This window comes from Mobula birostris, chromosome 30 (assembly GCF_030028105.1).
Source record: "Mobula birostris isolate sMobBir1 chromosome 30, sMobBir1.hap1, whole genome shotgun sequence".
Classification (NCBI taxonomy): domain Eukaryota; kingdom Metazoa; phylum Chordata; class Chondrichthyes; order Myliobatiformes; family Myliobatidae; genus Mobula; species Mobula birostris.
In genome coordinates this window covers 14,223,143-14,240,235 of record NC_092399.1, presented here as the reverse complement: position 1 = coordinate 14,240,235, position 17,093 = coordinate 14,223,143, and the positions used below count along the sequence as shown (strand labels likewise).

The window sequence follows — 17,093 nt, the reverse complement described above, 5'->3', positions numbered from 1 at the left end:
GTGTGGTCTGAGCATTAGTTTCAGTGACCCAGAAAAATCATGTGGCATACAAGTGAAAAATGAATGGACAGAGAGAAATGCTTTAGGATATCCTTAGGAAATAAAGGTTACGATATAAAGTGCAAGTCTTCTTCTCTCATGTAATGAATTAAAAACATGCATACTTTAGCACTTCCTCCCGGCATTGCTTCTGCGGTGCAAAGCAGGCGATGGCCCAGACTTTGATCTCAATCCCATTGTAGAACTGTTTGCCACGCATGTCCCACACGCCTTGGTTCGGCGTGGCAATTGCTCGATTCTATGAAACACAGATGATAAACAGTTTAAGATGGACTTCTGTAGAATTAAAGGTGACCCTGCCTTTCAGTCTCTCTGCTTTCCAATAGTAGACCACAGACATACTTACAGGCGTAATGGAGAAAGCTTATTAGCAATTGTTGTAGAACCAACTGCTGAACTGGCCTAATCATCAATAATATTTCAGAAATCACTTCAGTGTAATCTCAATTTTCTGTTTTTGTTTCCTTGCTCACAGGTCAAACAGCAGTTTCTAACAATGAAGTGTTCACATCCTGTTTCATCTGGTGATGGAGCAATGCCTCTCCATGTTACAATTCCATGATGCTATAATTAATGTCTAAATGTGCTATGTTACACCTCTGTCCACGTTGGTGCTTTTGTTTGAGCTTAATAAGTGCCCTAATATTTGACTATAGCAAAAAGAAATGGAAGATGATCCATTTAATATAACTAGTTTATATTTAACTAACATCTTCCTTCAAAAACAGCATTCTATATGTGAGATTAAAAAAAGAAAAAATTGGCACTTAGTATACATACTGAAGGATAAATAGCATGGTAAAAACAAGTGCTTAAACACTATCAAATAAATATGTTCAAATGCCTCTTAAGCCCACTGGCTATTAACATACACTGTCCACTCTATTCATAGCCTCACTGACCCAGAAGAATCTAAAGCATAAAATGTCAGAAAATGATTCAACATATTTTTCTTTTACTAATCTACTTGTGGAACAGGGATGGTGGGCTTGTTCTCAGGCTGACATCAGCTGTGGTTTAGCAGGGCAATGCCACCAGGAATGGCCTCCTCCTTACGAGTTCAAAAATAGGTTTCAAGCTATGATCGAATGAATTACCCATTTAGCACTCAACCAATTAAAATATAGAGCTGAGCAAGGATGAGACTTAAAGATAGGCTAAATTAGTCAGAGGTGGATATTCTAATTTAGCTCTTTTGTCCTTATCATGTACAAGTCCTATCAATATTTAATATATTGCAGATTTTCTTTCCTTCTAAATACTCCCCTCACAGCTTTTGGTAATACCATGCATTCTTCAGTTTAGATTTAGGGAACTAGCAATTACCATTTCAGAGGTTTGCTGAGAGCTGAAATTATGTCTGTACACATTCTTGGGATTGAGCACTGATTTAGTAACAAACACTAAAAAGGAGAAACTGTATTCAGCAATCTGTAAGGGTATCAGACAGATGCCGTAAATTCATTCTGCAGAATAGCTGGACAGTACAAACAGACTTTGAGGCAGCTCCAACACACTTTTCAGGAACTTAAACAGTACCATCAATCATGGCAATTATAAGTGCATCTTGTAAGGACGCAGCTGGAATGAAGAGTAAAGGTGAGAAAAACAGATATAAGAATGGAGAGAACCAAAGTAGCAGCCTTGAAATCAGGGAGTCACATGAAAAGGGAAGGGAAAAGAACTGGAGTGAAAAGATATCAGGCAGAAGAACATTTGAATTAGGATGCAGCAAAGCCTAATTTGAGATGCAAAATCAAGTACAAAAATCTTGAAATTCATATTCGGTGAAGACAAGTCACTGATTAGCCAAGAGTTTAAGAAAAGGTATAAAATGCATTATTTGGGAAGTCTTTCATGAATCTTATTTAATATTTCAATTTTGTCAGTTGGCATGTGGCAATGTTTGGGAATTTCTCATCTCCCAAACATGACAGATTCAAGAAAATAAAGAACAGTTTTATACCATGACTTCTCTACTGTAAAGCTTGCAATTCCACTTAAAGCAAGTGTCTCAGATCAAGGAGATCTGAAATTGTCAAAGAAAACATGTCATAAGGAACATCCATAGAATTAGAAACAGCTAATGTTTCAGGTTAACGACACATATTGAAACATTACCCCCCTTTCCCTGCAAGTTTCCCAGCATCCTCAAACTACCTTTTTCATTTATTTGGTGTGGGTTTGTTTATCGTAGGGAAACCAGCAGGATACTGCTTAAATCCACAATGACATGCAGACACACAGCTGCATGCATATGGACATAGGCACATACACATATTTTACAAATATCTTCCATCTCCTAAGCAAATAGCTTCAAAAAGCCAGAGGAGAGTGAACAGGTGAAACAGGCCTTGGTAAGCAGGATTAAAGAAAACCCCAAGGCATTCTACAAATATGTGAAGAACAAGCCTAAATCTTGTTCTAAGGAAATGTCCACATTCAGTGTCCTTTCAATTCTGTCCATTGGTTGACATTTTCCCCTTTTCAACATCTCCAGATTTTTAAGCAGCTTAAAAGGAACATGCCATGGCAGTACTAATCTGAATTGTTTAGCTCTATATTGAGTAGCACAATTACAGGTGAACTAGAGGAATGTTCCGATATATGCCACTCCTCTATTGAACAAGTGCATGGAAACCTAATGACTTTTTGAAAAAACTCACTGTCTTTGCTGCATCTTCTGAGAAGAATGGTGATGGTGAAGAACAGCTGCCATAGTATAAGGTATGGATTCTATTCATGCGTCCAAATACTACTTAACTCTTCTGCACTATAACCTAAAGTTGCATCTCAAATAATCTTTGATGTACCAGAACATTTTATAATGCTGCACCCCATGACAGACAACGACTCACTTTGTATATAGAAGATCATTCACTTACCCGGCCTCCATATTGTAAAATTGGCGCTGGCAAAACTCGGCCCGTGACTTCTGTCATGTCATCTTTCACCTTTATCCCAAATTCCTGAATATAAGGATCAAGGTTGTAGCTGGCATTCTTCATCTGCAAGTTAAAGATGTCAATTAGCATAATGTGTCATGGGTGGAAAGTTTACAATCACACAAGTAGTTTTAATTTATTTTTCTTACTTTTCCTATAGCAAGATGCTCAATAAGCAGCAAAAAGCAGGAGGTTTAGAGCCTTCAGGCATGATGTTGATAAGTTCTGATACCAATGGCGGAGAAAGAAACGCAGTAAGGAAAACTGGAGTGTTAGCTTGAGGTCAGTGAGGCAGGAAGTAAAGTGGGATCTTTCCCTTAGGTAGTCCTTTGGGACAAAGGATGACTTTATTTATTTATTTAGAAATAAAGTGTGGAATAGGTCCTTCCGGCCCAAAAAGCCGCACTGTCCATCAACCAAATTATTTAAACCTAGCTTAATCATAGGACAATTTACAGTGACCAATTAACCTACTAACCAGTATGTCTTCAGACTGTGGGAGGAAACCAGAATTTCCACTCTGGTTTTGTGCCTATTAAGGTGGCTAATGATGTCAATGTGGGAAGTGCAGACACTTCTATAGATGGAGAAGGAAATGGTTGATGTGGTGGGCAAGTGGATAGTTTGTGAAGAGGCCTACTCTTGTCTTTTGCAGAGCTTCCATGTGCTCCCAATGCATGGCCTTGGGGTTCCTGATAACGTGCCAAATGCCCCTTCACTTTCAGTAGCCAAGGGCCAGAGGTTTCTACAAGCCGGTTATTTCTTCACGGAGCTCTTGAGCCTTGAATCTTTCTCTATCTACTTGACAGCCCCCTCTACAATACAGGTCGGAAGAAAAAGTGTCACTTACGTAAAGGTGGCCAGTCTAACATAACTGATTAGCACCTCAATGTTTAGGATGTTAACCTGGAAGAAAATGATTCACTTATTCTTCCAATGAGTTTGGAGAGTTTGTGCAGAGACCAAAAAGGACAGCATGGATAACAGATGGTTGGCAGAACACAAGCTTTGCACCAGGTCTAAGACTTCTATCTTCAAATACCCTCACTTCAAGCAACCAAAAACTGTGTAGATGCATTGATGGGAGTGTTGAATTTCAAAATTGGTATTTGTCTTTGTTACAAGATATTGAAAATGTCCATGCATTCAGGGGTCTCACAAGAAACCTTGATTTTCAGAGGGCATTGTGCTGAAGCGGGATCAGGCTGGCAGAGAACCTTGATATTGCCCATGTTGAATCTAAGACACATTATCTTACGTGGTTCAGTGAACAAGTCACCAGCGGCTTGAGGTGGGGGTGGGTGTGTGTGTGTAAACATTTTCTGCATACTATGGCTGTCTCCAAGCACAAAAAGATTCACTGGAATTAAACAATAGTGATGTGATTTTATCATCAAGAAAAATTGTCACTTTCTTCACTCAGAAACAGGTTAATGAGATCAAGAAGAAATTTTTGAAGATAGGTATGAAAAGTCTTCATCTGGCAAGTTAATAAATGAAGGACTGGTGTAAGAAGGATAGTTGGTAGGATGTTTTCACGCAGCTGTTTATTAGAATTTGGAAAATGTTACCTCAAGTGACCGTTAAGCCAAGGCACAACAATTTAAATAATTGTTGAAAATAATATAAATGGATACAGTGAGTGTGGAAAGAATTTAATTTAAGATGTGTACCAGTAGGGGTTTAGGTAAAAATAACTTTTTGCTGATAGTCTAGTTTTCAGTAGCCAAACTAGAGAAACAAGTGTGAAGGCCGTTCAACATTCGTTAACAGTGGCCTATCAATTATCTACACACAAATTAAACAGAAGTTGCAAATGAACTCTGCCACAGAAATCACTGTTTTCTGTCACTCACCAATCGACTAATCTCTTCCTGCCGGTCGGGCGCTGACCGTGCTGTTGCTTTGATCATTGTTGATGTCTGATTGTCTGTGAGTTTTTTGATACATCGCTGCCCTGGTACTATGTTGCAGACCTACAAAAGAAAAGTCATTATAATTCTGCAAAAGGTATCCCGCTTAATAATGTAACAATGAAGTAAGAATTATCAAGACATCTAGATCTGCAAAATGTCGGAATAGCCAGGGAGAGGATTAATAACAGGGCATCATTGACATTCATATTGAGACTCACAGTAAAGAACAGGCAGGATGCCTTGTTTAGAAAGTAAACACTAATAGGAAAATTACAGAACATGACCTGCAACCACACTGTAATCATCTCTCACCTCTAGTGGTAGGTAAGTGTGCTTCTGCTCCTGTCCCACCTGTAGACAGGGTAAGTGTGGGTATTTTAGCTGCAGATTGTATTTCTGTTTGAAATACTGAGCCACTGTGCACTCTACAGTCTGTCCACTTTCCAGCTGTAGTGGGAACCTGGGAGAAAACATTCACACGATTATGAACTCTCATCGCATTTTACCAATGTTCACTAAGCATAAACTCATGCATGCTTTCCTTAACTAAGGCCAATTCTGTTTGATTTCCACCAGTCCACAATTTTATTTCTCCTTTTGCTTCCCCATACACCACTCAGACATAAACCAAGAATGTACAATCTCTACATTTTATTGGACCCCAAGATAAGCTTCAAACCTTGCAGCCCATAATTAAGTAAAAAGTGGGGGACTTTTAACTTGCACAGATCAGGCAAATCAAGCTGGTTGAGGCAGCTTTATGGAGGACTTCATAAAATGCATCAATGACAGTTTTCTTGAACAGCATGCTATTGAACCTATGGTGGAACCTGTCCCATGCAATGAGACAAGTAAAATTGCTAACCATGCAGCTAGGAATCCTATTGGAAAGAGTGTCAAAGTATTAATACATTTCTCATACAAATAAGAGGTGCAATAGTCTGATCTAAAAACAGCATATTATGTCTACACAAGGGACGGGATGAGGGAAGAGTTGTCTGGTATACAATGGGAACACAATGGTGAGATAGTTGAGAAACAGTGGAAGAGTTTCAAAAAGATTTTTTCACAGTGCTCAACTAAAGCATATTCCAGTTAAAAGCAAGAACAGTAAGGTGGGGAGAGCCAGCCTTGGATTACAAAGGAAATAAATAGAAGGCATCAAATTAAAAGCTCGTGCATATAAAGTGGCCAAGAGTAGTAAGTAACTGGAAGACTGGAAAAATGCCAAAGAACCACTAAGTAAAGAAAGCAATAAGGGAAGACATTATGAAAATTAACTATCACAAAAAATGCAAAAACAGATAGTAAATGTTTTTATAATCATATCAAGCATAAAAGGGTGACTAAGGTGAATGTAGATCTCTTGGAAGATGGGAAAGGGGAATTAATATTAAGTAATGTGGAAGCGGCTGAGGCCTTGAATTACTATTTTGTGTCTGTCTTCATGGTGGAGGACATGTCTAACAAGCCAAAAATAGATGTCATGGATGGTTCATTCTGGTAGGGCAAATTTGAAGACACAATATAATAATAACGGTAAGACTCTTGGCAGTGTGGAGGATCAGCAAGATCTTGAGGTCTGTGTCCATAGGACACTCAAAGCTGCTGCGCAGGTTGACGATGTTGTTGCGAAGGTGTATGGTGTGTTGGTCTTCTTCAACCATGGGACTGAGTCCAAGTGCAGTGCGGTAATGTTACAGCTATGCAAGACCTTGGTCAGACTTGGAGTGCTGTGTTCAGTTCCGGTCACCTCACTGCAGGAAGGGTGTGGATACTATAGAGAGAGTGCAGAGGAGATTTACAGGACATTGCCTGGATTGGAGAGCATGCCTTATGAGAATAGGTTGAGTGAACTTATCCTTTTCAGCCTTGGAGCGACGGAGGGTGAAAGATGACCTGATAGAGGTGTATAAGATGATGAGAGGCATTGATCGTGTAGATAACCAGAGGCTTTTTCCCAGGACTGAAATGGCTAACACGACGGGGCATAGTTTTAAGGTGCTTGGAAGTAGGCACACGCGGGATGTCAGAGTTAAGTTTTTCCACACAGGGTGGTGGGTGCGTGGAATGCACTGCTGGCAACGGTGGTAGAGGCAGATAGAACATAGAATAGTACAGCACAGTACAGGCCCTTCGGCCCACAATGTTGAGCCGACCCTCAAACCCCGCCTCCCATATAAGCCCCCACCTTAAATTCCCCCATATACCTGTCTAGTAGTCTCTTAAATTTCACTAGTGTATCTGCCTCCACCACTGACTCAGGCAGTGCATTCCATGCACCAACCACTCTCTGAGTAAAAAACCTTCCTCTAATATCCCCCCTGAACTTCCCACCCCTTACCTGAAAGCCATGTCCTCTTGTATTGAGCAGTGGTGCCCTGGGGAAGAGGCGCTGGCTATCCACTCTTTCTATTCTTATTATCTTGTACACCTCTATCATGTCTCCTCTCATCCTCCTTCTCTCCAGAGAGTCAAGCCCTCGCTCCCTTAATCTCTGATCACAATGCATACTCTCTAAACCAGGCAGCATCCTGGTAAATCTCCACTGTACCTTTTCCAATGCTTCCACATCCTTCCTATAGTGAGGCGACCAGAACTGGACACAGTACTCCAAGTAAACACGAGGAATTCTGCAGATGCTGGAAATTCAACCAGCACACATCAAAGTTGCTGGTGAATGCAGCAGGCCAGGCAGCATCTCTAGGAAGAGGTACAGTCGATGTTTCGGGCCGAGACCCTTCGTCAGGACTAACTGAAGAAAGAGCTAGTCAGAGATTTGAAAGTGGGGGGGGAGGGGAAGATCCAAAATGATAGAAGACAGGAGGGGGAGGGATAGAGCCAAGAGCTGGACAGGTGATTGGCAAAAGGGATATGAGAGGATCATGAGACAAGAGGCCCAGGGAGAAGGAAAAGGGGGAGGGGGGGGGGGAAAACCCGGAGGATGTGCAATGGGTATAGTCTAAGTCAGAGTTAGCGGAACAAGTGCTACACATGCCCTTACACTTCCTCCCTTACCACCATTCAGGGCCCCACACAGTCCTTCCAGGTGAGGCGACACTTCACTTGTGAGTTGGCTGGGGTGATATACTGCGCCCGGTGCTCCCGATGTGGCCTTCTATATATTGGCGAGACCCGACGCAGACTGTGAGATCGTTTTGCTGAACACCTATGCTCTGTCCGTCAGAGAAAGCAGGATCTCCCAGTGGCCACACATTTTAATTCCACATCCCATTCCCATTCTGATATGTCTATCCATGGCCTCCTCTACTGTAAAGATGAAGCCACACTCAGGTTGGAGGAACAACACCTTATATTCCGTCTGGGTAGCCTCCAACCTGATGGCATGAACATTGACTTCTCTAACTTCTGCTAATGCCCCACCTCCCCCCCATACCCCATCCGTTATTTATTTATATACACACATTCTTTCTCTCACTCTCCTTTTTCTCCCTCTGACTATACCCCTTGCCCATCCTCTGGGTTTTCCCCCCCTCCCCCTTTTCCTTCTCCCTGGGTCTCCTGTCCCATGATCCTCTCATATCCCTTTTGCCAATCACCTGTCCAGCTCTTGGCTCCATCCCTCCCCCTCCTGTCTTCTCCTATCACTTTGGATCTCCCCCTCCCCCTCCCACTTTAAAATCTCTGACTAGTTCTTCTTTCAGTTAGTCCTGACGAAAGGTCTCGGCCCGAAACATTGACTGTACCTCTTCCTAGAGATGCTGCCTGGCCTGCTGAGTTCACCAGCAACTTTGATGTGTGTTACAGTACTCCAAGTGTGGCCTAACCAGAGTTTTATAGAGCTGCATCATTACATTGCGACTCTTAAACTCTATCCCTTGACTTATGAAAGCTAACACCCCATAAGCTTTCTTAACTACCCTATCCACCTGTGAGGCAACTTTCAGGGATCTGTGGACATGTATCCCCAGATCCCTCTGCTCCTCCACACTACCAAGTATCCTGCCATTTACTTTGTATTCTGCCTTGGAGTTTGTCCTTCCAAAGTGTACCACCTCACACTTCTCTGGGTTGAACTCCATCTGCCACTTCTCAGTCCACTTCTGCATCCTATCAATGTCTCTCTGCAATCTTTGACAATCCTTTACACTATCTACAACACCACCAACCTTTGTGTCGTCTGCAAACTTGCCAACCCACCCTTCTACCCCCACATCCAGGTCGTTAATAAATATCACGAGAAGTAGAAATCCCAGAACAGATCCTTGTGGGACACCACTGGTCACAATCCTCCAATCTGAATGTACTCCCTCCACCACAACCCTCTGCCTTCTGCAGGCAAGCCAATTCTGAATCCACCTGGCCAAACTTCCCTGGATACCATGCCTTCTGACTTTCTGAATAAGCCTACCATGTGGAATCTTGTCAAATGCCTTACTAAAATCCATATAGATCACATCCACTGCACTACCCTCATCTATATGCCTGGTCACCTCCTCAAAGAACTCTATCAGGCTTGCTAGACACGATCTGCCCTTTACAAAGCCATGCTGACTGTCCCTGATCAGACCATGATTCTCTAAATGCCCAGAGATCCTATCTCTAAGAATCTTTTCCAACAGCTTTCCCACCACAGACGTAAGGCTCACTGGTCTATAATTACCCGGACTATCCCTACTACCTTTTTTGAACAAGGGGACAACATTTGCCTCCCTCCAATCCTCCAGTACCATTCCCGTGGACAACGAGGACATAAAGATCCTAGCCAGAGGCTCAGCAATCTCTTCCCTCGCCTCGTGGAGCAGCCTGGGGAATATTCCGTCAGGCCCCTGGGGGCTTATCTGTCCTAATGTATTTTAACAACTTCCTCTCCCTTAATATCAACATGCTTCAGAACATCAACCTCACTCATATTGTCCCCACCATCAAGTTCCCTCTCATTGGTGAATACCGAAGAGAAGTATTCATTGAGCACCTCGCTCACTTCCACAGCCTCCAGGCACATCTTCCCACCTTCATCTCTAATCGGTCCTACCTTCACTCCTGTCATCCTTTTTTCTTCACATAATTGAAGAATGCCTTGGGATTTTCCTTTACCTACTCGCCAAGGCCTTCTCATGCCCCCTTCTTGCTCTTCTCAGCTCCTTCTTAAGCTCCTTTCTTGTTTCCCTATATTCCTCAATAGGCCCATCTGATCCTTGCTTCCTAAACCTCATGTATGCTGCCTTCTTCCAGCTGACTAGATTTTCCACCTTCCTTGTCACCCATGGTTCCTTCACCCTACCATTCTTTACCTTCCTCACCGGGACAAATTTATCCCTAACATCCTGCAAGAGATCTCTAAACATCGACCACATGTCCATAGTACATTTCCCTGCAAAAACATCATCCCAATTCACACCTGCAAGTTCTAGCCTTATAGCCTCATAATTTGCCCTTCCCCAATTAAAAATTTTCCTGTCCTCTCTGATTCTATCCTTTTCCATGATAATGCTAAAGGCCAGGGAGCGGTGATCACTGTCCCCAAGATGCTCACCCACTGAGAGATCTGTGACCTGACCCGGTTCATTAACTAGCACTAGATCTAGTATGGCATTCCCCCTAGTTGGCCTGTCCACATACTGTGACAGGAATCCGTCCTGGACACACTTAACAAACTCTGCCCCATCTAAACCCTTGGAACTAATCAGGTGCCAATCAATATTAGGGAAGCTAAATTCACCCATGATAACAACCCTGTTAGATACAATGATCTAAATGGATGGCATGCAAAACTAAGTCTGTCCCCCCCCAGCAAAGTTCAAAGTACATTTATTATCAAAGTATGTTTATGATATACAACCTTGAGATTCCCAATACAACCCATTAAAAAAGACTGCCAAACACCCAAAGCGCCAAAAAAAGAACAAATCATGCAAACAATAAGTAAGCAAGCAACATTCAGAACTGAAGTTCCTGAAAGTGAATTCATAGCCGTAAAGCCAGCCAACACTGCAGCGGTCCAGCAGCCTGTTTGTTGCAGGCCACAGCCTCAGTTGGGCACAGGTGAGTAAGCCTCGCTGAGCAGCAAGCTGCACACTGACTCATCCCGCTCCCCCACCCTGACCCCTTGACATTTCAATCCAGGCCGGTGCTTAAATTGACCAAACATCGGGTCTCGGACCCTGGTCACAGTGCCTCAACGTGCTCTCGGGGCTAGGCTCAGACCCCACCGTCTCAATTCGGCCTGTGCCCGACTTCTCCAACCTGGCCCAGTGCTCAAATCGGTCAAACACTGACTTGCTCCAAGGCCCAGGCCCTGCTGCCTCACCTTGGTTCTGCCGCTTTGAGTCGGCTCCAAGTCCACTCCAGCAACAGCCAAACATCGGCTTGTTCCTCACTCTTGGGCACAGGCCACCTCGATATGGCCCATACATGCCACAACTGTCCCGCACCTTTGAAACTTCAGTTCACACCGCAAAAATACCAGGTTGTACAGTGTTTTCAGAAACAACTCCGAAAGGGAAGTTACAGGCTTCTGACTGAAGCGTGATTAATAGAGTAGTTTGTAGTTTAGTTTGCTGCCAGCAAGGTGTCGCTGTGTCACACCAACACCATTCTAAACTGCAAACTTCCTATACCACTGTCATGTGCAGCTTTTCATTGACTCTATTGTTTCTTTGTATTTACTGTGAATGTCCGCAAGAAAATGAATCTCAAGGCATTACATTGTGACATATAATAAATTCACTTTTAACTTTCAAACAAGTGACAATAATAAACCGATTAAGTTTCAACATTCTTCTGATGGTTTGCTAATCCCTCAAAAAGTGTACTGTTGTGCCACAACTGTCCCCATCTGTTACTATAACTTATTCTGACTCCAAAAAGCTACTATAATCCAACCTTGCCTTACTCAGCTTCTGTACTCCAGAATCTTTCCCCAATTACTTACATCTTTTACTGCTCTCTTTCCCAACTCTCCTTCCATTTCTGTGACTCGTCTACTTATTCTACAATTGCTTTAGATCATCCAAAATCTTCACACCTGAAGCATATATTTTATTCTTTTGAACATCATTTTGACATTTGATTGGAAATGTACACAATTTTTCAATACAGGTTTCCCCCGCCATCCGAAGGTAGAGCGTTCCTATGAAACGGTTCGTAAGCCGGAATGTCATAAAGCGAAGAAGCAATTACCATTTATTTATATGGGAAAAATTTGTGAGCCTTCCCAGACCCAAAAAATAACCTACCAAATCATACCAAATAACACATAAAACCTAAAATAACAGTAACATATAGTAAAAGCAGGAATGATATGATAAATACACAGCCTATATAAAGTAGAAATACTTTTTCCACAATCATTGCCGCACTGTTCTCCGTAGCGAAAATCTCACGCTAGCACTCTCGGCAGAAACACTCTCTCCAGTAACCTTTAAAGCTATGAAGCTGCCAAATCATACCAAATAACGCATAAAAATACACAGCCTATATAAAGTAGAAATAATGTATGTACAGTGTAGTATTACTTACCGGAATTGGGAAGACAGCGCCAAACACACTGATGATGGTGTGTTAAGCCTGATTTATACTTCTGCGTCAACTCCACGCCGTAAGTGCTGCGTCGCCGCAAACCCTACGCAGAGCCAACGCGGATCCCTACGCCAGAGCCTGACGTGCACCTCTCCCAAAATGTAACTGCGCGTCGCAGCAACACAAAACGCAACAACAGTGATTGGTCCGCCTGGGAGCATCGTATTTCCTCCTATGTTGCAACAGTTTCCCATTGGGCGACTGAAGGGCAGGGAAGGAACTCTGGCTGCAATGCTTTCCATAAAGCTTTACAGATCTCCGAAATTATGGAGGACACATTTCGCTTTTATGAAAAACAACACTCGCTTTAAACTTGTTTACCCCCAGAAAGACTACCATGATCATGAAGCCTTGCGCGGGCAGGTGTGTGCGCGTGCGTGACATGCCCGAATTGCAGAGTGACGCAGACACACCGACGCACAAGTATAAATGCTCACAACGCGCGTCGGTCACTTGCATAGGTTACGGCGTCCAGTTAACGCAGAAGTATAAATCAGGCTTTAGGCTGAGTCATCAGAGGTTGGGGTGGTGCAGCGGACCCTAACCTCTGGGCCACTGGCCGATACATTGTCGTGGAGAATGCAGCAGTAGCCGGGATGCACCCAGCACATCTTTAAGAAAAAAAACAAAATAAACAAGCTAATTAATTAGGTGCCGCTTGGCACGTAAATGTCGGCCCAGATCAGAGGCGACGCAATCACCTTCTGTTAGTGAAAACAGGTAACTAATGTAGGTCTTTCGTAACAGCGAGGTTTCGTAAAGCAAACGTTTGAAAAGCGGGGGACACCTGTATATACTAACTGTTGAGTCTACTTCAGTTTTGTAAGTTCCTAATTACATATAATCTACAATTAATTTGACACAAGTGTCCATAATTCGGAAATCTAAGTTTGCATCCTAAATTTAACACAAAACTTTATTAGTTACACAAGCCAACACACAAACTTCTTAAAATTTCACCACTTTAATGAGAGGGTACTTACGTTTGATGACTGGCGGGCCTTCGTGTAACATTGCACACTCGATATTTCCTCTTCATCTGTCCACAGTGGGTCACTTCCACTTTTAAACCTGTGAGAGCCAGAGGAAGAAAATCAAGAATCAGGACTCTGGAGGTTCCCTAATGGCACAGTGGGTTAAGGAAGGGAAAGTTTATCCTGTGCAAGTTTACATCTAGAGACCAAAATTTCAGTAAGTATTTCTCAATACCATTTAGTGAGTCCACTGGAAATACACATGCATTGTTTGTGAAGAACAAGTGAAGGTGGTGAAGCAAGGCCACAGTGGATTGCCATCCACATTTATCCTTGAAAAGGTGCTGGTGACCTGCTAATCTGAACTAATGCAGTACATTCCCAGTATTAAGTAGAGATTTTCAGGACTGACATCAAACCACAAGTGAATACCAATGTATATTTCCAAGTCATGAATTTGTGTGGTCTGTCAGGGACTTTACAGTTGGTAGTTGCAGCTGCCAGCTTTGCCTCTGGGAGGGGCCATGTTAGGGTGATAATGGAAAGTAGCTTTGGCACTTAATTCCAGTACATTTAGTCGGCACACATCATAGCCATGTTGCCCTAGTGATGGAGGAAGTGAAAGCCAATCTGCTTGATAGATTGGAGTTGTTCAGTTTTGTTTGGAACTTTATCTGTCCAACAAGGTTTCCCCTGAACTGATTGGGCTGATTTTTTTACTTTACACAGTCAGTACTAATACAGTCATAGATACTGATAACAATTTTTAATTCCCAATTTACATAATTAACATTTTCTACTTGGTGAGACCAGAACTCTCATAATCGGAGTAACCATCCATTAATTTAAGCACAATACGACCATACTCACTTGAGCTGCATTCATGAAAGCTAAGAATACTCCGCTGCAAACCTGTTTTGCAAATTGGACGGTGTAAAGGCTTTGGGACATCAACAGACAAGCCACTTACCCAAGAACACCCAGCCTCTGATTAGCTCTTGCAGTCGAAGTTTATTTGAGGCCGCTGTAGGTAAATTACCAATCAATTAACAAATTTATAATAGGGCCTTAACATGGTAACTTTGTTCACATTCTCTTTCTGAAGTGGGTTACTATTAGATGCTACTACGACACCATGTTATTTGTCACATTATCAACCCATACACATTTTGTTCCTAGAGGAACAAATAAATCTAAACACACAGCTCCTTAACTTATGGGAAATCACCTCATAATGGGAGTCAATCGATAATGTGTTGGTCACGGCATTGGTGTTCCCGTAAGAATGACGAGGAAAGACAACAAATTCAAGGAACTTGGCTAACAAGGGTTGGAAAAAGAAGAAAAGAAAAAGCAGCACCTAGTAGCTTTTGGGAACTGAAAGTGAGAAGGGCTGGCAGGAATGAGTTACAAAAAATAAAATGAGGACAAAGAGAAGATACAAAATATCACTGACAGACAAGATTATGGAAAATCCAAAGTATTTTAAAGGGGCAGAAGATTAAACAGGTGAACAGAAGGTGCCAAAGGGGCAACCTATATGTGCAGCTGAAAAGATGAGTGAGGTTTTAAATGATACTCTCCATCTGTTTTCATTGAGGAGCTGGAATTGCAGTTGGAGAATCCAAGGACAGTCGCTATGAAACTCTACCATAAAGTACCATTAAAAAGGAATTAGAAATCTGTGTGATCTTAAAGGTGAATAAATCCCCAAAGCCTCCTTGGTTACTATGGGAGACAAGGCAAGGTATTACAGAGGCTCTGACTGTGATAAACAAATCTTCACTGGCCATTTGACTGAAGGAAAACAAATGTGGTACGGTTATTCAAAACGGACAGCATAGGTGAGACAGATAATTACAGGCTAGCGAGTTAAACTTCAGAAAGAACTTTCTAAAAATTTTTTTCCTGTAGCGGGAGAGTCTAGGACCAGAGGACACAGTCTCAGAATACAAGGACATCCTTTTAGAAGAGATGAAGAGAAATTTCTTGAGACAGAGGGTGGTGAATCTGTGGAATTCATTGCCACAGAAGTCATATAGGCCAAGTCATTAAGTATATTCAAAGTAGAGGTTGGTGGATTCTTGATTAGTCAGGGCATGAAAGGAGACGGGGAGAAGGCTCTTGATTAGTAAGGGTGGTCACAACATGGTTACAAGAGCAGCAAGTGGCTAGGAAACCTGCAGTGTCAAAGCTTAGGGGAAAAAGTAGGAGAACAGGGCTGAGATGCTCAGCCATAATTAAATGGCACAGCAGACCTGATGGGCCAAATGGCCTAATTCTGGCTCTTATGGTCTTAAAACTGAGGGAAAGGATTAATCTGCACTTGGAAAGACAGGGATTAATTAAAAGCAATCAGCATGGTTTTGTTATGGGGAGATTCCCTCTGACCAAACTAACTGAATTTTTAGATGATGTGACAAAGTGCATTCATGAGGGCAGTACAGTTGATATTTTCTGTGGACTTCAGCAAGGCTTTTGATAAGTACCAACAAAGGAGACGGGTGCAAGAGATTAGATCTCAAGGGATCGAGGCCAAATTGGCAAACTGAATTCAAACGGCTTGATAACAGATTATGACGGTAGTTTTTTTTTGTGTGATCAGAGGCCTATGAGGAACTGAGGGATCTTGTTTTATATGTTCAAAGATCCTTACAGGTGGAAGCACAAGTAGATAGAGTGGCTTAAGACGACAAATGAGATGCATATATTTTATGTTTCAGTTAACATGAATAAACTATAAAAAAAAAGCAATGGAGCTCTGGTCACTTCAGTACAAGGACATGAATATATTGGACAGGGTGGAGAAGAGACTCACTGTGGTATTGTTTGGGATGAAGCACTTTAATAACAAGGAGAGACTGGATAGACTGGGCTTGGAAATCTGCCGAAGGGTCTCGGCCTGAGACGCCGACTGTACTTTTTTCTATAGATGCTGCCTGGCCTGCTGAGTTCCTTCAGCGTTTTTGTGTGTGTTGCTTGCAACAAAACCTAACAGGTTTCACGGAAAGATATTAACCTGAAACGTTGACTCTGTTTTTCTCTCTACTATATCATCTGCTGAACATTGTCAACATTTTTGTTTTGTTAAAATGTTTTGAGTGACACAAAACAGGTTCTCGATCTTAATCCAGGCAACAATGCCATGAGAATATAAAAATGGAGTTGGCCATTTGGTCTCTCACATGCTGTACCATTAACAAGACCATGGTTGATCTTGTATGTAAAGCAACATTTTCTATTGATCACTGGCTTCCTTTCATATTCTGATACCTATTCACCTGTTTTGAAGGCAAACAAAAACCTCTGCGGCTTTCTAGTACAGGGAGTTCCAATCACCCTTAAGTGAAAAAAAATCCTCCATTTCAATTGTAAATGGCCCAGTACTTAGTTTGAGACTGAGAGACCTAGACTCTTTAGGCAATGACAACACCTTCTATGCATCTACCCCACTGAGCCCTTTGAAACTTTGCAAGTTTCAATTAGGTCAAATCTCATTTTCATGAACTCTAGAGAATAGCGCCCTTGCTTACTCAGTCACTATTTATAGGACAGAATTGCCATGTCAGGAAACAGTATAGCAGATGTATCCTTTTTGAATTAAGGAGACCTGTGGAGTACAAAATACTTCAGGTATGGTTTTATGAAGCCTTGTA

The 17,093-nt window shown here is 42.2% G+C and overlaps 1 protein-coding gene across 5 annotated transcripts in view; it reads right to left on the bottom strand.

Annotated features, from left to right (window-relative positions):
• LOC140190656 (protein argonaute-1) overlaps positions 1-17,093 on the bottom strand; it is an 87,794-nt gene that overhangs the window by 33,070 nt on the left and 37,631 nt on the right. For all 5 annotated transcript variants that reach the window (XM_072247424.1, XM_072247425.1, XM_072247427.1 and 2 more), the window contains 5 exons: positions 13,447-13,534; positions 5,234-5,381; positions 4,862-4,981; positions 2,946-3,068; positions 165-298 (listed from right to left, as the gene is read on the bottom strand). In XM_072247424.1, coding sequence (XP_072103525.1) covers positions 165-298; positions 2,946-3,068; positions 4,862-4,981; positions 5,234-5,381; positions 13,447-13,534 — 613 coding nt within the window. The remainder of the gene's footprint in view (positions 1-164; positions 299-2,945; positions 3,069-4,861; positions 4,982-5,233; positions 5,382-13,446; positions 13,535-17,093) is intronic.